Genomic DNA, 22285 nt, shown 5'->3' on the forward strand with positions numbered 1-22285 from the left:
TCCGTAGCCTTGTATGCTATGGCATTTCAAGTGCTCATCCAAATGCTTCTTGAATGTTGTGAGGGTTCCTGCCTCCACAACCCTCTCAGGCAGTGAGTTCCAGACTCCAACCACCCTCTGGGTGAAAAAGTTCTTTCTCAAATCCCCTCTAAACCTCCCGCCTTTTACCTTGAATCTATGTCCCCTTGTTATAGAACCCTCAACGAAGGGAAAAAGCTCCTTAGTATCCATCCTATCTATGCCCCTCATAATTTTGTACACCTCAATCATGTCCCCCCTTAGCCTCCTCTGCTCCAAGGAAAACAAACCCAATCTTCCCAGTCTCTCTTCATAGCTGAAGCGCTCCAGCCCTGGTAACATCCTGGTGAATCTCCTCTGCACCCTCTCCAAAGCGATCACATCTTTCCTGTAGTAATCACATGCACAGTAACTATCTCTATGTTTTTTACACTATTTATTGCAATGCACATTATAGTTTTTGTTTTTTTATGCAATTTTATACAAAGTTTTGGGTCAGTTTAGTTAGACCTTTTCAATTTAAAAAAATCGTCAATTACTATTATAAAATCCGTATCAAATGTGAAGGACACAGAGAAAGTCACTCTGCAAGGATATGATCTTCTGACTTTTATGCAGAGTTGATATTACAATATTACTAAAAGCTGTATTAAATTTACATTGCAGACACTTGCGGTGAAATGAAATTTGTTGGGCATTGGTTTCATTTGCCTTGTGTTTACTGTATCAAATATACCGAATGTATAACATAGCGGGCAGTTGACCTAAATCTGAAGTGAATGTTTAGGCTTTAGAATGAGCAATGTTTCTGTCAACATGTGATGTGATTTCAAAGCATTAATTCGACATGAACAGCCTGAAACACATCCACATCCAGCACAATGTGTGGGAGGAATCCAACCCGGCTAATTACCATCCTATCAGCCTACTCCCAATCATTAGTAAAGTGATGGAAGCAGTTGTCAACAGTGCTGTCAATCGGCACTCACCAATAACCTGCTCACCGATGCTCAGTTTGGGTTCCACCAGGACCACTTGGCTCCAGGCCTCATTACAGCCTTGGTCCAAACATGGACACGACCTAAATTCCAGAGGTGAGGTGAGAGTGACTGTCCTTGATATGAAGGCAGCATTTGACTGAGTTTGGCACCAAAGAGCCCAGTAAAACTGAAGTCAATGGGGATCAGAAAACTCACCAGTGGCTGGAGTCTTACCTGGCATAAAGGAAGATGGTTGTAGTTGCTGGAGGCCAATCATTTCAGCCCCAGGATATTGCTGCAGGAGTTCCTCAGGGCAGAATCCAATGCCCAACTATCTTCTGCTTCGTCAATGACCTTCTCTCCATCATAATGTCAGAAGTGGGGATGTTCCCCGATGACTGCCAAGCGTTCGGGTTCCATTCGCAATTCCTCTATTAATGAAGCAGTCCGTGCCCGCATGCAGCAAGACCTGGACAACATCCAGGCTTGGGCTGATAAGTGGCAAGTAGCATTTGTGCCACACAAGTGCCAGGCAATGACTATCTCTAACATGTGAGAGCCTAACCATCACCCTTTGACATTTAATGGCATAACCACTGTCGCGTTCCTCACCGTCATCATCCTTGCAGTCACCATTGATCAGAAACTCATCTGGACCAGACAAGTAAATGCCGCAGCTAGAGCAGATCAGAGGCTGGGTATCCTGTGGTGAGTGACTCAACTCCTGACTCAAGATAAGAGTGTGATGGAAGACTCTCCATCTGCCTGGATGTGTGCAGCTACAACAACACTCAAGAAGCTCAATGACATAGTATCTTGGTATCATAGTAGGTATAGCTCAGGAGGAGGCCATTTGGCCTGTTATGCCTGTGCCAGCTCTTTGAGAGCTATCCAATTAGTTCCATTGCCCTGTAAACTTTTTCCCTTCAAGTATTTATCCAATTTCCTTTTCAAAGTTACTATTGAATCTGCTTCCACCACCCTTTCAGGCAGTGCATTCCAGATCATTGCAACTCGCTGCGTAAAAAAATGTTTCTTCATGTCGCCTCTGGATCTTTTACCGATCATGCAGAACAAAGCAGCCCACTTGATCGGCACCTCATCCACTAGCCTAAACACCCACTCCCTCCACCACCGGCGCACCGTGGCTGCAGTGTGTACTATCTACATGATGCAATGCAGCAACTTTCCAAGGCTTCTTTGGCAGCTCCTCCCAAACCCACAGCCTCCACCAGCTAGAAGGACAAGGGCAGCAGGTGCATGGGAACACCATCACCTCCAAGGTCCCCTCCAAGTTACACACCATCCTGACTTGGTCCTATCCATCTCTGTTCCTTCATTGTCACTGGGCCAAAATCCTGGAACTACCTACCTAACAGCATTGTGGGAGCATCTTCACCACATGGACTGCAGCAGATAAACAAAAAGGCGGCTCACCACCACCTTCTCAAGGGCAAGTAGGGATGGGCAATAAGTACCAGCCTTGCCATCAACGCCCACGTCCCGAGAACGTTTCCCATGAGAGAATTTCAGGTCCTACCTGGCGCAGTGGCTGAATTGATAAAGACAACTGACCCAAATAAGCAAAAAGCTTAACCATCGGAGCAATGAGTCTCAGCCAAACACCGCCACCTCGTTTCATTTAGCACTTAACTCTGCTCATTATTTTTGTCCCCAGACTTGTAGATTTGAATTGTTCTTAGTCTTTAATTTAGAAAGTTAACACCAAATAAATCACTACCTATCCTTATACCTAGAAATGGCCAATTCCTACTAAACAAAAATTTAACTGATGGAAGTTAGAGACATTAATGGCAACTGCATCCAATCCATCTTTAAAAACGACCAGGTTATTGATGAAGCTGTATTTCAAAGATTAACTGAATAGATTGGGTAATATATCCAGTTTGGAAAGAATGTGTGTAAGATATTTGGCATAATGCATTAACTCTTCAGAGGGAAATGTTTGGAGGGAAAAGTAACATTACTTCCAGATCTATTTTAAAACATGAAGTGTCCTGGCCAATATTTATCCCTCAACCAACACTTAAAAACAGATTATCTAGTCATTGTTACATTGGTGTTTGTAGGACCTTGCTGTGTGCAAATTGGCTGCCGCATTTCCTATATTACCATAGTGACTACGCTTGAAAAGTACTTCGTTGGCTGTAAAGCACTTTGGGACATCCTGAGGTTATGAAAAGTGGTGTATAAATGCAAGTCTTTCTTTCTTACAGCATCCTGCTTTTATATTGTAAATCTGACACTGCTTTAGAGATTAGGGAGGCTCAGGATGGTCCAGAACACAGTTTTGATTTCTCATCTCACTGGACGTTTATAGTACCAGTACTTCATTTTCATGAGAGATTGCCAAAGTTGGCTTTTTTTCATTTTCTACTTCATTGGTTGTAAAGCACTTTGGGACGTCCTGAGGTAGTGAAAAACGCTATATAAATGCAAGTCTTTCACTCTTGTCACCTGCTCCCAGACCAGGTCACAAATTCACACGATAAATACAGATTAGGAAGGACGTTCGTCTCATTTTAGTTTATTCATCCAGACCCTATTGTCCTCCTATTATAGTATCCAATTGTTTCTTAAATGATTCTGGGGTTTTCATCCCTACTGTACTGGGAGGCTATTCCACTATTTGAAGAACTTCCTGATATCAGTCCTAAATTTGCCTTTTACTAGTTTGAACTTGTAGCCCCTTATCTTAAATGTCATTTTCTGGATTTACCGTGAACTATTTTTATAAACCTCTATAAGGTCACATCCCAGTCTTTTGTTTTCAAGATAGAAAAGCCCATTTACTCCTGACACTAGGGACCAGACAGCTGGCTCTTCTCTGAACTGTATCCAGTACTTGAATGTCTCCTCTGTGTTGCAGTAACCAAAACTGGACACAGTACTCAACTTGAGCTCTGACTTACATTCTACTGTTTTGGCTATGTAGTTTGACATTCTTTTGGTTCTGTTGATTGCTGCTCTGTATTGGTTGGATGTGTTGAGCGCCAAGTCTAATAAGACTTCTAGGTCTCTTGTCCTTAGGTCTTACAACACCAGTCATCGAGTATGTCAACCATTTTTATTTCCTATCAAGAGTACTTTACAATTGTCTGCCTTAAATTTCATTTGCTTTTGTTTTGCCCACGAATATTTTCCTATATTTATCCTGGTTTTATTAGCTGCTTGTAAGACTAAATGATTTTTTTTGGCTTCAAATTTGATCTAATCACACCCAGCCTTTGATGCTCTCGCTTTTCCTTTCGAGAATATATTTGATTGGTACCCTTTCTATCTCCCATTGAAATATTTCCCATTTCTGATTCATAGTTCTATTTGCCAATTTTTCTTTTAATTTGAACAAGATCCCTTTTTATCTTATTTTAATTTGCTATGTTTCCAGTCGAATACCCTTCCCTGACATTTCTATTCTTAAATCAAACTCTAATTATATTGTGATCAATTGTTAAAGTGTGTATCCTCATAATGCTGTCTAGTATGAGGAAATACAAATATGAAGAAACGCTTGAAAAATTGCATCTTATTAGAATTATGCAGATTATGGTTCAAATTGATGGCATAGAAGCGTTTAAAATTCTGAAAGTGTAAGACAAGGTAGATAGAAGCAGACAGTTTCCAGTAATTGAGGGGTCAAGAACTTGGGGCCATAGATACAAGGTTTAATATGAGATTTAGAAGAGAGAGCAAGAGAAACTTCTTTACACAGGAAATGATGAAGCTGTGGAATTCACTTCCAGGGTTGGTGGCTGAGGCAGAAACTGCTTCAACATTCAAGATTAGATTGGATAGGTGGATAACGGAAAGGGGAATAAAGTGATAATAGAACGGGGTGGGTAAATGTGATTATAACTACTCACGTAGAGGGTAAACACTGACATGAACTGGTTGGGCTGAATGACTTGTTTCCATATTGTAATTCCATGAATTTCTATGACTCCATAAAGATAACGGACTACTCATTTGTATGTAAAAGCTGAACAAGTGAAGAAGATTTGTATTTTGACATTTGGAAAGAACTGATACAGCCAACAAAGACTTTCAGTCCATCAGTAAGAGTCCAATGAGAGTTTGGGCAATCTCAACCCAATTCTTCATAACAAATTAGACTGTTCCAAATTTGGCATTAAATTGGTAATCTCACTCGAAGAGGCCAAGGACCTTTTCATACTGCTGGAGGTCCAGCTGCTCTTCTGAAGCTAGGTTTAAGGCAATCAGGGAAAATCCTATCCATGTGTTATTTGTAACAAAATGATTTACAATTTTACTATAAGTAACACAGCAAATATTTTTAGCAATGGTTGGGGCAGAGTAAAAAGAAGCAATTGGTTGATTATGATGCAGGGTTCCATTGCACAGTTGTGGAACCTCTCATCTTGATCAGTACACAGCCTTATCAAAAATGACCAGAAATAGTGCACATAATTATGTTTTGAGCAAGATGAAGCCTTAAGTCCTCTAAGTGGCAAGAAACACAGGTGTACCATCTAAAGTCTCTGCTTTTGGTCAGTGGTATAGTTTCTTTCCTTTCAAACATGAGCTAAAGTTTGTAACTAGTCTGTTTATATTGGGACATGGTCTCAAAATTACCATTCTCTGAACTCTTGAAAAGTCTCCAGGTTACCCTGAAGGTACCTGGTTTGGTGAAGCAGTGGGCTTCTTCAGCCATGGATTCAGAATTCTGGAGCTGTAAAATCCTACAGGCTGGCACTTGTAGTTTTTGGCAGATGTTTGGATTTGTCTACACAATACCAAATTTGTATCTATTCACAGATATGCACGGGATGTTTAACGTTTTGTAACAACTCAAGACATGTTAGTAAAGTTGAGTTAAGATAATCTCACACTGAAGCTTCGTGAACATGACCAGACATCAGAAATTGCCAGGAAATATGGAGAGAACATTAGAAATAGGAGCAGGAGTAGGCCATAAGGTCCCTCGAGCCTGCTCCACTATTCAATCAGATCATGGCTGATCTTCAACTTCAACTCCACTTTCCCGCTCGATCCCCATATCCCTTGATTCCCCTAGAGTCCAAAAATCTATCGATCTCAGTCTTGAATATACTCAATGACTCAGCATCCACAACCCTCTGGGGTAGAGAATTCCAAAGATTCACAACCCTCTGCGTGAAGAAATTCCTCCTCATCTCAGTCTTCAACGGCCGACCCCTTATCCTGAGACCATGCCCCCTAGTTCTAGACACTCTAGCCTGGGGAAACAATCTCTCAGCATCTACCCTGTCAAGCCCCCTCAAAAAATCTTATATGTTTCAATGACATAAGGGCATTTCACAACATAAGGGCATTCAACAAGATCCTCATTAACATTATGCTACAGGTATAGTTCCAATCTTGGACAGCCGGAGTGATTATCCTCATCAGTTCCATTTGACAGGGGGTGGAGAATATACAGCTTCTTTCTTATGGGAATTTTGATCTTTCCTGTACTTATCAAGGATAATTAGGTTAGTTTATTTGCCAATTCAACAATGATTGGAATAAGATTATTTTCCCATTGATTTTGCTGGTACATAGTACGTGGATTGTATTACATTGAAAACAATTAACAGTGTTTCAGTAAGACAACAGCAAGAGTGGAAGTGTTCAACTGTTCAAGAGCTTCTTTCAGTGTTCAAAATGCACCATTTTTTTTTTGCTTTACCCACTCAACAGAAAGCTCTAGAAAAGAACACAAAGCAGGATTGTCCTGAGCAGTAGCAGACTCCTGAATCCGCCGTTAACACTGTATGACACTATTTGCCAAATGTACATTCCTAATATTCAGCTGTCTTGACTACTGTGACCAGCTCAACAGATAAAAAAAAGACACAATCAATTTAAATAAATTAATGTTTATTTAAAATAAGATGAATTGTAGATGTGTTTCTGAATCATAAAATTGAACAATTAAAAGGGAAAGACAAGGTAGTACTGGTTTTGTGCAACCTGCACGGCATTATAGGCAGTTGTTTCAACTTTTCTCAGAGACTCAGCCATAAATTGAGTATCTTCTTCCAGTCTGTATAATTGTATTGGTGCTAAACACAGCCCGACATTTTGATCTCTTAAAGTACACTGTGCCATTAAATAAGACAGTGGCACAAAACCTGTATTATTTTAGTTTGATCAGTAATGCATGCATCTGGATTATTACAATACTGTACGGATTCCATTTGTCCTATGTAGGTCACATAATTTAATTGCTTTTTTAAAACAGGCAATATAGACAGATTTAAAAGATCAAGGTGCATTGCCACTGGCTTCATATTATCTGATTATATATTGGAATGTCTTGCCTCTTTATATGAAGATGCTGTGGCAAGAGAGCCATAAAATGCAATATGGAATGAAACTTATGTCCATTACATTTGACAGTGAGTATTCAAATGATCTTTGCTCAGATTCTCATTTTAATCTAAACCGACATAGGTTTGGCCAACATTTACTTTTCACAAAGTATATAGCTTTCTTTTATCAAATTACACTTTTATATCAAACACCTAGTTTATTAGCCTGGGTGAGGACCACTTTCAGGACCGGCATGAATGCAGAGATTTCACTGAAGTTACTGGTGCTCACTATGTGCGTGTGGATGCTTAATCCCTCAGTGTAGTTCCGCGTTTCAATGCTCCTTGCTATGTTGTGTAAACCGCCAACTATGGCTGGTGAGAGCTGCAAGAAACGAAGGAAAGTGTTAAGAATATCAAGATCATATTTCCTTGACTGCAACATTGATTTTGCTGTTAACGCACTATTAATGACGCAATTTGGTATCATTCACGCTGCAGTCGATGGTCTTGAGGTGACTTCCAAGGGAATTTATTGCAGGGGGTGAGCCTCACAGCTGTCAACACGAGGAAACTGTTAGTAGATTTATGATCAAAAACAGAGACTGATCACAAACACATTTCAACAGAAGGTGCTGTGTTTATTTTTAAGAGTGCAATACATCAAAATAGGTCACAGTTTTAAACTGAAATAAACGAGTTTCACTCTAAATTAGTTAAAGATCTGGCATGCTGGCTTCAGCAAGCTCCTCATGCTCAAAGCAAGGCCCCAAATAGAGTCAACAAAAATACATGGAGAGTATCTGTGATGGGGATCACCCACCCTCCTAACTGAAGATGATAGCGTGGATGTGCAGATGAACTGGGGGTGGGGGCGCCATGGAGGGAGGGAGAGGGGAGGGATGGAAAGAGGGCAAACTAGGGAAAAAGAAAAGTTGTGTGATGAATTCATTTTCAAGCACTAATAGTTTTTCACATTCCTACGAGGTAAACAGTGGCAGGGAAAATACTTGACAGACTCACTACAGGAGGAGACAGGATATGGCATTTGTTTCCATGAGTGAACCAGATATTACAACTCATGACATAGCTGTCATGACCTATGTTATGGCCAGGGTAACTCATGGAAATAAATTTCACATCCAATTGGCTCTGGCATTAAATATTATTTTGTGCAATTTTTTTTTAAACTGTATGTTTTAATGGGGAGTATCCTGTGAGAAGCACCAACTGTCACACAAATACTAATGGTCCTATGAAATAGGTCAGTTGGAATGAGTGCATCGAGATTAGATAAGAATAGATTAAGAGACTGTTGTCTGAAGCTGAAAGCTTATTTTTTGACAGAGAGCTACAATGTTTTTAGGCAGAAGTGAGGACATGTGGAATGGTTTGGGCAATTTACTCTGGACCAGTGTAATTTTTTTCTTTATATTATGCAGTAAAAGGTTCAAAAGACAATCTAGTGAATTTTTTTTAATGGTTTTATGAGGCTATGACTTCCTTTTAATTTTTCCCCAGCTTCCTTGGGTCACATACCACCGGGAGCTGAGAGGGTGAGTGGCCTAATCACAGGCTTATGCCAACATCAAGAAGGTGGATTGAGATAGAGATTGATTGTTTTTTTTAAATTTAGTATTCCTTAAAGTAGGAAATTAACAAGCAGTTGGGGGTATGAACAGAATAATCAAATTTCGTACCTACTTATATTCTTAGGTGCAATAGGTTTTCTCCCCAAGCCTGACCAACACCAAATTAAGAGTTAATCTAAGAGAAAAAGTTAACACAGCCCCAGCAGGGTGGGTAATTACCACCACCAAATGCTGGGATGGGGTGGCTGGGAGGACAGCAGAGTGGTACTTCCAAGTTTCACTGCGCTGAATTTGGATTTACAACCAGGTAACGACAGGCACAGTGCAGTAATTGAGACAGAGAATATGGTGGTGTTTACTCACGGAGAAGACCAAGAAACCAGCTTTCAAAGTTCACGGCCTTAAAACTTAATTCACGATCCCACGAGGTAACTGACGACAAGTTGCTCGCTACAAAAATAGCTAACTATCTTTCAACTTCACTTCAGGAACTAAAAACAATTGAAGTAGGATTCCTGCTTCTGATTCTATCCAGTGACTCCCTGCTAGAATTTACATGTGAACATTGGGTATGATGAGGATAGGGCTAATTTGTGAAGCCTCCCCCACGGTCAAAAGGCTTGGCAACACTCACTGTCTAGACATATACAAGGGGTGTGAGGACGCTGCCGGTTGGGAGCCTTGTCCATAGGAAGCACCTATCAGATATTCAAGCGTGCACTGCGCACCATTTTTATGACCATTAATTTCAGAAATGAGCTTCCAGTGGACAAGCTCCCCCGCTGGGAATGCGGACTCGGAAAGTTAGCTCTATGAAGAACGCAATTTGAGCAAATATCAGAGGATTGCCGGCACCTATGGGACTGTATTCCAACATGTAACTGTCTGCAGGAGAAGAGGGGAAATAAAAAAGTGGGGGGAGAATTCAATTTGGCATGGAAAGCAGGTGTTATCAAATTCAGATATATTCTTGCGTCTTCAGGTAATTTGTTGTTTTTTTTGCTGGGAGAGGGGAGAAAAAAGAAAGGAAGCAGTGTTTATTCTGAGGTTATCACCTGCTGCATGAGACCCATGCTGTAGGAGATGGGGGTCCCAGTACGCCACCAAGTGCAATATAAAAGGAAAGTGGTTCATATTAGGTTACTCACCACCTGGTCCCGCAGCTTATCATACAGAGATTCCAGTCGCTTGTTTGCGTCATCCAGCTTTCTCTTGGTTTGCTGCAAAAACAAAAGTTTATTATCTAGTTAGCAACTGAATAGCAGCAGAAATTTTTTAAAAATAAAATGTTCTCACAATCACAACTGTACTTTTCTTGTTTATTAATTTCAAGTTTCCATCTGCTTTTCTCTCCCGATTTATTCACTCTCAAAGGCACGACTCATTTTGGGGTATAGTGTTGTGAGCTGAGGCAGCCTTCATGTGTGAATCTGCTGGCAGGATATTCAACCATGACCGAGTCCAAGCCTGCATTCACACAGGTGCACTTTGCAATGGAGGGGCGGTCACTGGATAGTGGGAACGTTGGCCAACTCCTCCCTTCCCTAGCCAGGGATAATGACAACAACTGCAGCACTCATATCACAGCTCCAATTGAGATCAGCAAACTCAGCATGTGGCAAGGATCAAATCCAGAACCTTCCTGATCTGTATAAATCAATGGCACACCATGTAATGTATTCAGCTGCTCAGCCACCAGAAGGTCATCTTCTTGATGCAATTTAATATAAAGACTAATCTACTTTCAAAATTACTTACAACCGTAGCACTGGAGCTGCCGTGCATATTTCTGAACAATTCACAAGAAATGTCTGTCATAAAGAGCAATCAGCCCACACAAGTACAAGATACAAATATGCCTTTATAGCATCACGTGATCACATAACAAAATCTACAATTATCTACCCATAGAAATGTAAATAAAATCAGGCATGGACAATACGTACAGGATCAGTAGCTGCAGTCATGCACCGCTGAATCAATCCTTCAAATGTGATCTTCAGAATGGCATGCTCTTCTGGAATGGGTTTCTTGGCAATTTTCTCAGTGGTTACTGGTTGTACTGGCTGAGCAAATAAAAAGCACAGCTTGTCAGATATTTGAAGCACCAATTTCAGTTTTACCAACATACATCTCAAAGTTTCCAGTGCAGCACAGTAATGTTGACAGCAACTGGGTTCAGCTCATATAGTAACCTGGCAGATTTCCGCCAATATAGGTGGAGTTTCTGCAGTAGAATAAGAAGTTAAAAAGCAGATATGTGCTTTCATTTGTAATCACCTTTGCCAATATTTGCGAACTAACCTCACATTAAATCACCGACTAGGACCATAAGACTATAAGAGATAGGAGCAGGAGTAGGCCATTCGGCCCCTCGAGCCTGCTCCGCCATTCAATGAGATCATGGGTAATCTGATTTTTACCTCAATTCCACTTTCCCGCCCTTTCCCCATATCCTTTGACTCCCTTGCTGATCAAAAATTTGTCTAACTCAACCTTGAATGTATTCAATGACTCAGCCTCCACAGCTTTTGGGGGTAAAGAATTCCAACGATTCACGACCCTCTGGGAGAAGAAATTCCTCCTCATTTCCGTCTTAAATGGGCGACCCCTTATTCTGAGACTATGCCCCCTAGTTTTAGATTCCCCCATGAGGGGTAACATCCTCTCAGCATCTACCCTATCGAGTCCCCTCAGAATCTTGTATGTTTCAATAAGATCTCCTCTCATTCTTCTAAACTCCAATGAGTATAGACCCAACCTGTTCAATCTTTCCTCATAAGACAACCCTTCCATACCCAGAATCAACCTAGTGAACCTTCTCTGAACTGCCTCCAATGCAAGTACGTCCTTCCTTAAATAAGGGCACCAGAACTGTACGCAGTACTCCAGGTGTGGTCTCACCAGCACCCTGTACAGTTGTAGCATAACTTCCCTGCTTTTATACTCCATCCCCCTAGAAATAAAGGCCAATATTCTATTTGCCTTCCGGATTACTTGCTGCACCTGTATGTTGACTTTTTGTGTTTCATGTACAAGGACACCCGGATCCCTCTGTACCGCAGCATTTTGTAGTATTTCTCCATTCAAATAATATTTTGCTTTTTTATTTTTCCTCTCAAAGTGGATGACTTCACATTTTCCCACATTATATTCCATCTGCCAAATTTTTGCCCATTCGCTTAACCTGTCAATATCCCTTTGCAGACACTTTGTGTCCTCATCACAACTTGCTTTCCAACCCATCTTTGTATCATCAGCAAATCTGGCCACAAGACACTCTGTTCCTTCATCCAAATCATTGATATATATTGTAAATAGTTGAGGCTCCAGCACTGATCCCTGCGTCACCCCACTAGTTACAGATTGCCATTTTGAAAATGACTATTTTATCCCGACTTTGTTTTCTGTTAGTTAGCCAATCCTCTATCCATGCCAGTATATTACCCCCAACACCCATGAGCTCTTATCTTGTGCAGTAATCTTTTATGTGGCACCTTATCGAACGCCTTTTGGAAATCCAAATATACTGCATCCATTGATTCCCCATTATCCACCCTGCCCGTTACTTCCTCAAAGGACTCTAATAAATTTGTCAGACACGATTTCCCCTTCATAAAATCATGTTGACTCTCCTTGATTGTACTATGAGTCTCCAAATGTCCTGCTACTACTTCCTTAATAATGGATTCTAGCATTTTCCCAATAATAGATGTTAGGCTAACTGGTCTATAGTTACCTGCTTTCTGTCTCACTCCCTTCTTGAATAGGGGTGTTACGTTTGCGGTTTTCCAATCCGCTGGGACCTTTCCAGAATCCAGTGAATTCTGGAAGATTACAACCAATGCATCCACTATCTCTGTAGCCACTTCCTTTAAGACCCTCGGATGCAAGCCATCAGGTCCAGGGGACTAGTCAGCCTTTAGACCCATTAGTTTACCTAGTATTTTTTCTCTAGTGATAGTGATTGCTTTTAGTTCCTCCCTCCCCTTTGCCCCTTGATTTTCTACTATTATTGGTATATTATTAGTGTCTTGTACTGTGAAGACAGATACAAAATATCTGTTCAATTCCTCTGCCATTTCCTTGTTTTCCATTATTATTTCCCCAGTCTCATCCTCCAAGGAGCCAATGTTTACTTCAGCTACCCTCTTGCTTTTTATATACTTGTAGAAACTTTTACTGTCATTTTTTATATTTCTTGCTAGTTTACTCTCAATTTATTTTCTCCCTCTTTATTATTCTTTTAGTCATCCTTTGCTGGTTTTTAAAGTTTTCCCAATCTTCGGGCTTACCAGTAATCTTTACCATGTTGAATGCTTTTTCTTTTAACCTGATACCATCCTTTACTTCCTTAGTTAGCCATGGTTGGTTCACCCTTTTTTGTGGAGTCTTTCCTCCTCACAGGGATATATTTTTGTTGCGAGTCATAAAATATCCTTTTAAATGTTTGCCACTGCTTATCCACCATCATACCATCTAATCTGTTTACCCAGTCCACTTTAGCCCATTCCGCCCTCTTTCCTTTATAATTGCCCTTATTTAAGTTTAATACAGTAGTTTCAGACCCAAGATCCTCGCTCTCAAACTGGATGTGAAATTCTATCATGTTATGACCACTGCTTCCCAAGGGATCCTTTACTTTGAGATCATTAATTAATCCTATTTCGTTACCCATTACCAGATCCAAAATGGCCTGTTCCCTGGTTGGTTCCCCGACGTATTAGTCGAAGAAACAGTCCCTAATACACTCTATGAACTCCTCCTCAGGGCTATTTTTGCCAATTTGATTTGTCCAATCTATGCGAAAGTTAAAATCGCCCATGGTTATTGCATTACCGTTTTTACAAGCCCCCCTTATTTCCTGATTTATATTTTGTCCTACAGTGTAGCTACTGTTAGGGGGCCTATATACTACTCCCACTAGTGATTTCTTTCCCTTGCTATTTCTTACCTCCACCCAAATTGATTCGACATCTTGATCTTCTGAGCCAAGATCATTTCTCACTATTATACCAATTTCATCCTTTATTAACAGAGCTACCCCACCACCTTCTCTACCGCCCTAGTTATTCGGTTTGCCAGAACACTGGTTCCAGCATGGTTCAGGTGAAGTCCGTCCCAACGGAACAGCTCCCTCTTTCCCCAATACTGGTGCCAGTGTCCCATGAATCGAAACCCACTTCTCCCACACCAATCTTTGAGCCACGCATTCATCTCTCTGATCTGATTTACCCTGTGCCAATTTGCTCATGGCTCAGGTAATAATCCGGAGATTATCACCTTTGTGGTTCTGCTTTTTAATTTAGTCCCTAGCTGCTCAAACTCCCTTAGCAGAACCTCTTTCTTATTTCGTTGGTACCTACGTGGACCACGACAACTGGATCCTCCCACTCCCACTCTAAGTTTCTCTCCAGCCCTGAGGAGATGTCCTTAACCCTGGCACCGGGTAGGCAACACAGCCTTCGGGACTCTCACTCTTGGCTGCAGAGAACAGTATCTATCCCTCTAACTATACTGTCGCCTACTACAACCATATTCCTTTTTACTCCCCCCACTTGAATGGCCCCCTGAACCACGGTGCCGTGGCCAGTTTGCTCATCCTTCCTGCAGTCCCTGCACTCGTCCACAAGGGCTGCAAGAACCTCATATCTATTGGACAAGTGCAGAGGCTGAGGCTCCTGCAATGTACCTGCTGGATCCCCTGTACCTGCCTCACTCGCAGTCACACACTCCTGTCCCTGACCAAGTGCCAATTCTACAGTATTTAGTCTAAGGGGCATGACTGCTTCCTGGATCAAAGTGTCCAGGTAACTTTCTCCCTCCCTGATGCCTCGCAATGGCTCCAGCTCCTCAACTCACTCCAGCTCCTCAACTCGGAGCCGAAGTTCCTCGAGCTGCTAGGAGAGCAGAGCAAAGGATTATTCCCCAGCGCCAAAACCAATATGTTGTTCCAGACTTTCAGTGCCCCCTCAACAGTCTCCATTTTGTGCAGCCAAAATCCTTGAAGATTTGAATTGGTGCCTTTCTATTTTGCGTCTGGTTGGGCCATTCTTTGGTTACTTTATAAGTAGGATGGCTGAATGTATCGGATAAAGAGATGCTAATCTGGGACTGAATCTAAGATAACAATAGTTTGGAGGGAGGAAGCACTGTATGAAAGAAGCAGATTCAGTTCTTTTGAACATAGGACATAGGAACAGGAGTAGGCCATTTAGCCCTTCGAGCCTGTTCCGCCATTCAATGAGATCATGGCTGATCTATGACCTAACTCCATATACCCGCTTTAGCCCCAAATCCCTTAATACCTTTGGTTAACAAAAGTCTATCAATCTCAGATTTAAAATTAACAATTGAGCTAGCATCAACTGCTATTTGCGGAAGAGAGTTCCAAACTTCTACCACCCTTTGCGTGAAGAAGTGTTTCCTAACTTCACTCTTAAAAATCCTGGCTCTAATTTTTAGGCTATGTCCCCTAGTCCTGGACTCCCCAACCAGGGCAAATAGGGTAGATAGAGAGAAACTATCAGTTCCCTAAATATCTTGAAAACTTCAATCAATTCACCCCTTAATTTTCTAATTTCCAGGGAATACAACCCTATTTTGTGTAATCTCTCCTCAATTTAACCCTTGGAGTCCAGATATCATTCGAGTAAATCTACGCTACACTCCCTCCAAGGCCAATATATCCTTCCTAAGGTGCAGTACCCAGAGCTGAACCCAGTACTCCAGGTGTGGTCTAACCAGGGCTTTGTATAGCTGTAGCATAACTTCTACCCCCTTGTATTCTAGTTCTCTAGATATAAAGGCCAGCATTCCATTAGCATTTTTGATTATTTTCTGTACCTGTCCATGACATTTTAATGATCTATGTACACGGACCCCGAAGTCTCTTTGGACCTCCACTGTTGAGCTTTTCACCATTTAGGAAGTACTCTGATCTTTGCTTTTTAGGTCCAAAGTGGATGACCTCACACGTGCCTACATTGAAATCAGTTTGCCACAATTTTGCTCATTCACTTAAACCAGTAATATCTCTGTAATTTTATGCTTCCATCTACACTGCTTATGATGCTGCCTATCTTTGTGTCATCAGCAAACTTGGATATGTGGCTCTCTATCCCGTCATCTAAGTCGTTGATAAATACAGTGAATAGTTGAGGCCCCAAAACAGATCCCAGTAGGACACCATTCGTAACATCCTGCCAATTTGAGTACCTGCCCATTATCCCTACTCTCTGTCTCTTGCCGCTCAGCCAATTTCCTAACCAGGTCAATAACTTGCCCTCAATTCCATGAGCTTCAAGTTTAGCTAACAGTCTCTTATGAGGGGCTTTATCGAATGCCTTCTGGAAATCCATATAAACAACATCCATAGTAATCCCCCTGACCACTACTTTCGTCACCTCTTCAAAAAATTCAATCAGGTTTGTCAGGCATGACCTACCCGTTACAAATCCATGCTGGTTCTCTCTGATCTGAAGGAAACTAAAAGCAAACTCTGAGCTGTGATGGAGTCTCTGCAACATTATAAGAATTAAGCATATTGCTTACATCATATTTTCCTGTACCAAATCAAATTTATAATACAAGAATAGGTTGATCCGATTTCAACTGATCCAAGTTTGCTCTGTATGTGATATATGAACAGGTTTAAAACACAAGGAAAAATCCTGTACCTGCATGATGTCACCAGTAGGAGCACCAGGTGCTTCCTCAGTGCTGTGCTTTGGCACCATTGTCTGTAGTGTGGGCTGCATTCCTGGCAGGGCTATTCCTTGGTATGGACTCTGAACCCCTGGTTGACTTAAAAGTTGCTGGGGAGTCTGGAACGAACTCTGCAGCGGAGGATGAGACTGCTGGTGCTGAATTGGGGCCTGAGGGTCTGCGACTGGGTTCATTATGGGAGCTGTGATGGGTGCAGGAGGAGTATAGTTGCCTGGAACCTGAAAAATATTATAAATTAAAATCATGAAAGGGTGATTTTTAAACAAACAGAAAAATCAGCTTGGATTGTTTAATGAGTCAAAAAAAAGTTCTGTAGTACTTATTGGAAATTCACAACTATTTAGTTTTTAGCGAAGATAATATAACAGCTCAGCAAAAATATCTGCATATTCTATGGAAATCTAAAAATGACATTAAAATAAGTAAATTTCATTAAGTGATGAATTCATAAAGACTTCTTTCAAATTAAAAATAGAAAGTACTGGAAATACACAGCAGGGTCATCAGCATCTGAACATAAAAAGACTGGTTAATTTTTCTGGTAGAGAAGATTCATTATGAGCTCTGCTAATAAGTCCGGATCAAAAGCCTCAACCTGTCTTTTCTCTTTGCTAGAAATGGACTTTCTTCCTGGTGCAACGACATTAAATTTGGTGTTCGGGGTTGGGGGGGGAGCGGTTTATCAATACAGCCTTACCATCAGTGTGTTCACTTCAAGTAGGCCCAAGCGCTTAGCAGAGCATGGAAACACTACCACCTGTGTGGGGGCCTAGTTCATTCTTCTGGATTACCTGCAATCTTCAGCCAAAGGCAGCCCATGGCTCTACCACTTGCAGCGGCAGGTGCCGCTCTGAGATTCTGATCCTCATGCTGGGGGGTGCCTGTGTTGCATCGCTAGAAAGGCGGGCACCTGCCCTTATTACTTAGAAGACCTTGTTGCCATGGGATTTTTATCCTGCTGTGTATTTCCAGCATTCAGAGTTATTTTTTTTATTTCCTTTATCTTTAAATAATAATTTTAACACAAATCTCTTAATATAAGAACCTTATGCCTTTGTACATTTCCTAACAATTTTTCTTTGTTATAAATTACTATGTCCACATTTATTATTGAAACTGCCTATGTAAACTTATCAAGCTGTAATTACATTCTCCCTCTAGTGCTGGCACTGCAGCACCACCTCTGGCAAGTGGGTGTAATTACAGTGTGACAAGTTTACATAGGCAGTTTCCATTATAAGTGTGGACAAACAAATTTATAATGGAAATATAAAAATAAGGACCGAATGTATGACTGCATTACAACTGCTGCTCTGGTCCAATTATCTCTCGCCCTCTAACTCTGCTTCACCTGAAGACTACACTTGATCTTGACTCCCCATGTGCTATGGGGAGATTAACTAGTTTAAACAATAATTAAACATTTCTTAAATTACCATTATCTTTTTCTTTGGAATCCTATTCAAAGCTGGAGGGTCATTCCAACCATTTTGAGGTCCTTTGAAAAAGAAACATTTTTTTACTTCCGGGTAAAACCAATAAATTACATGAATATTAACTCCAGCTCTTAAACAGCAGGCATCACCGTCACTGCCCCTTTTCAAAATCAGTTGCAAAGAATTGTAAGCAACCTTTTGTCTGGTTTTGTTGTCCGTCTCCCCCACCACCATCTTCAATACTTGTTTAAACAATAACAATGAAGGGGCTGATTTGTTGCTGATCCTAACAGTGTGCAGGACACAGAAAATCAGTAGAGATTGGAGTTGTTCAGTTGTGGGCCTTCAACTGCCTGCGTTAATTCAGCTCTCTCACACTCTCAGGCACAGTGATGGTGACAGCCATGCTTTAAGCAATTTTTCAATACTCCATGAAAGGTCTGGACAGTTCAAATATTAAGGTAACAAAACTGGATTCAAAGTGATCATGCAATAGAACCAGCACATTCTGACAAGAGTGTCATAGTTCGATTTTTCACCACAGCAGTTTGCTTACAGTGCAAATACATCTGCTATTTAGTAGCAATACAAGTGCGCAAAAACAAATCAAGCACGGCAACTGCTAACTGCAATGAAGAATTTACAATAGATCTAATGCTTGCTGTTTGTTCCCTTTCTGTATTTTGACTCGTGATAAAGTCCTGAGCAATTTACCAACGATACAAGCAAATGGTTCACTGACATCCTTGGATCAGCTATATGTTTATCCAGATTTTGACACATTGGTAAAATAAATGCTAAGGTCTGTGTCCTCTAGATTTTGTTTCATTCCTAAGCATCAAATATGTCATCCTAAACACTCTTCTTCCTCTTTACATCCCCATTGGTTAAAAGTGAGACTCATTTTACAGTCTCCCGTTCTAACTCCTTTTTAAGGATCTCAAAGCTGTGGAACTCCTCGTCTCCTCTCAGTCTTTCCTTTCTCCTACAATGTTCAAGCTTTGAAAACTCAAGCTTGCCATCACTATTTCTTGATTTTCTTCTATCATGTTGTGTACTTTTTTGGCAGTCTTTTCTGCTCTGCAATCTACCAGGCAATGATAGAGGACTTTAATAGGATGAGAAAATCTTCCCAAAAACTACTGTAAATCTTAAAAGCTATGAAATTTAACAGCTGGCTTTTGAATACCGAAATATTTCAAAGCAACCTCAGCTCATTATTTATATGATCGGTAGGAAATGTTAAGATGGCCAAATGATAATGATCAATTTCCATGAAAAGTTGTTTTTGTTCCAGTGGATGCAGCATAAAAATTTAATGTGCCCAGCATTTTACTTTACTGCACACTGCTGCCTATGAACAACATGGCAATTAATGCAATAGAATCTGCTAACAAAGGTATAAAAATATTACCATAGTTACAGGTCACATGCCTGTGTCAATACAAAGGGTAAGAGGAACTAAAAAAATAGCACAGGCTAATCAAACAGATCCATCTCCTGAATTTTCTACCGATTGACCAATGACAAAAGGATTACAGAAAAGCTATTGATTACAACATACACACTCCTGCACTACAGTAACAAATCTAATCATTAACTCTTGTGTTCTGTTGTAATGGGAAAGGACTAAAGCTGAACAACATAAAAAGTGAATGTCAAACATTGTCAATTAATACCAAATATTAAATGCTTAGACTGTTAATGCATAACGTGAGTCTGGGTGCAGCAACAACAGAATTGCCTGCAGACTGAACAACAACACGTTGCTTTTAGATCCTGAGTGTGCTGTTTCCGTACCTCACTGGATGGAATAATTTTATTCTGATGTGAAAAACTTGTATTCCAAAAAGGGGAAAAGTTGTTATTTCACATAAAGCTTTATTTGGTTAAAATAAAAACTGACCTAATATTTTGTAATTGAAAAAAAAATTCTTCTGGTTACACAGAACACAGATCAAAACCAGATACATATTAAGTGTTACGGTATTATTATCCTTGCATATAATTGAGCCTAAGGATTTCCAGAAAGCGCACCTTCATATTCATCAATGCAACCTTTTCAGTTATTTCCTTACTGGCATTTCCCCTTTCCACATTTGAGGTCATTTTAAATGCAAATACATTTCATTATGTCCCCACCAACCAGATAAACTTCTTCCAGTAATTTGAAAATCCCACGGTCAATAAGCAATCATAGAATCATAGAATGGTAACTTCACAGAAGGAGGCAATTCTGCCCATCGAGCCTGTGCTGGCTCTTTGTAAGAGTAATCCAGTTAGTCCCATCCCCCCGCTCTTTCCCTGTAACCCTGCAATTTTTTTCCCTTCTAGTATTTATCCAATTCCTTTTTGAAAGCCACAATTGAATCTGCTTCCACCACCCTTTCAAGCAGCGCATTCCAGATCATAACTACTCGCTGCGGAAAAAAGATTTTCTTCATGTTGCCTTTAGTTCTTTTGCCAATCATCTTAAATCTGTGTCCTCTGGTTCTCAACTTTTCCACCAATGGGAACGGTTTCTCTTTACTTACTTTATCTAAACCCTTCATGATTTTGAACACTTCTATCAAATCTCCTCTCAAACTTCTCTGTTCCAAGGAGAACAACATCAGCTTCTCCAGTCTATCCACGTAACTAAAGTCCCTCATCCCTGGTACTAGTAAATCTTTTCTGCACCCTCTCTAAGGCTTTCACATCCTTCCTAAAGTGCAGTGCCCAGAATAGGACACAATACTCCAGTTGTGGCTGAACCAGTGTTTTCTAAAGGTTCAATATAACTTACTTGCTTTTGTACTCTGTGCCTCTATTTATAAAGCCCAGTATCCCGTCTGCTTTTTTAACCGCTTTCTCAACCTGTTCCGCTACCTTCAAAGATTTGAGCACATATACCCCTCCCCGGTCTCTCTGTTCCTGCACCCCTTTTAGAATTGTACCCTTTAGTTTATATTGCCTCTCCTCGTCCTTCCTGCCAAAATGTATCACTTCACACTTCTCTGTGTTACATTTCATCTGCCATGTGTCCGCCCATTCCACCAGCCTGTCTATGTCCTCTTGAAGTCTATTACTTCTCACTGTTCACTACACTTCCAAGTTTTGTGTCAACTGCAAGTTTTGAAATTGTGCCCTGTACACCAAAGTCCAAGTCATTAATATATATCAAAAAAGCAGTGGTCCTAGTACTGCCCGCTGGAGAACACCACTGTATACCTTTCTCCAGTCCGACAAACAACCGTTCACCACTACTCTCTGTTTCCTGTCACTTAGCCAATTTCGTGTCCATGCTGCCACTGCCCCTTTTATTCCATGGGCTTCAATTTTGCTGACAAGCTTATTATATGGCACTTTATCAAACACCTTTTGAAAGTCCATATGCACAACATCAACCGCACTACTCTCATCAACCCTCTCTGTTACCTCATCAAAAAACTCAATCAAGTTATTTAAACACAATTTGCCTTTAACAAATCCATGCTGGCTTCCCTTTATTAATCCACACTTGTCCAAGTGACCATTAATTTTGTCCCTTGTTCCGGATTATTGTTTCTAAAAGCTTTCCTACCACAGAGGTTAAACCGACTGGCCTGTATTTGTCGGGTTTATCCTTACACCCTTTTTCGAACAAGGGTGTGGCATTTGCAATTCTCCAATCCTGTGGCACCACCCTCGTATCTAAGGAGGATTGGAAGATTCTGGCCAACATCTCTGCAATTTCTACCCTTACTTCCCTCAGCAACCTAGGATGCATCCCATCTGGACCTGGTGACTTATCTACATTGAGTACAGCCAGCCTTTCGAGTAGCTCCTCTTCATTATTTTTTAACCCATCCAGTATCTCAACTACCTCCCCTTTACTGTGTCTTTAGCAGCATCTTCTTCCTTGGTAAAGACAGATGCAAAGTACTCATTTAGTACCTCAGCCATCCCCTCTGCCTCCATGCGAAATCTCCTTTTTGGTCCCTAATCAGCCCCACCCCTCCTCTTACTACCCGTTTACTATTTATATGCCTCTGGAAGACTTTCGGATTCCCTTTTATGTTAGCCACCCGTCTAGTCTCATGCGCTCTTTGCCCCTTTTATTTCCTTTTTCACTTCTCCTCTGTACTTTCTAAATTCAGACTGGTTCTCAATCGTATTACCAACCTGACATCTTCATATGTCCCCTTTCTCTGCTTCATTTTACTTTCTATCTTTTTTGTCATCCAGGGAGCTCTGGC

General features: G+C 40.9%; 1 protein-coding gene across 10 annotated transcripts in view; it reads right to left on the reverse strand.

The window, feature by feature from the left end:
- Positions 1-6861: 6861 nt before the first annotated feature.
- Positions 6862-22285, reverse strand: part of sec31a (SEC31 homolog A, COPII coat complex component) — a 108577-nt gene continuing 93153 nt past the window's right edge. For all 10 annotated transcript variants that reach the window (XM_067989863.1, XM_067989882.1, XM_067989917.1 and 7 more), the window contains 5 exons: positions 18069-18130; positions 16584-16850; positions 10851-10970; positions 10053-10124; positions 6862-7697 (listed from right to left, as the gene is read on the reverse strand). In XM_067989863.1, the coding sequence (XP_067845964.1) occupies positions 7518-7697; positions 10053-10124; positions 10851-10970; positions 16584-16850; positions 18069-18130 (701 nt within the window). In that variant the 3' untranslated portion in view covers positions 6862-7517. The remainder of the gene's footprint in view (positions 7698-10052; positions 10125-10850; positions 10971-16583; positions 16851-18068; positions 18131-22285) is intronic.

This window comes from Heptranchias perlo, chromosome 1 (genome assembly GCF_035084215.1).
Source record: "Heptranchias perlo isolate sHepPer1 chromosome 1, sHepPer1.hap1, whole genome shotgun sequence".
Classification (NCBI taxonomy): Eukaryota; Metazoa; Chordata; class Chondrichthyes; order Hexanchiformes; family Hexanchidae; genus Heptranchias; species Heptranchias perlo.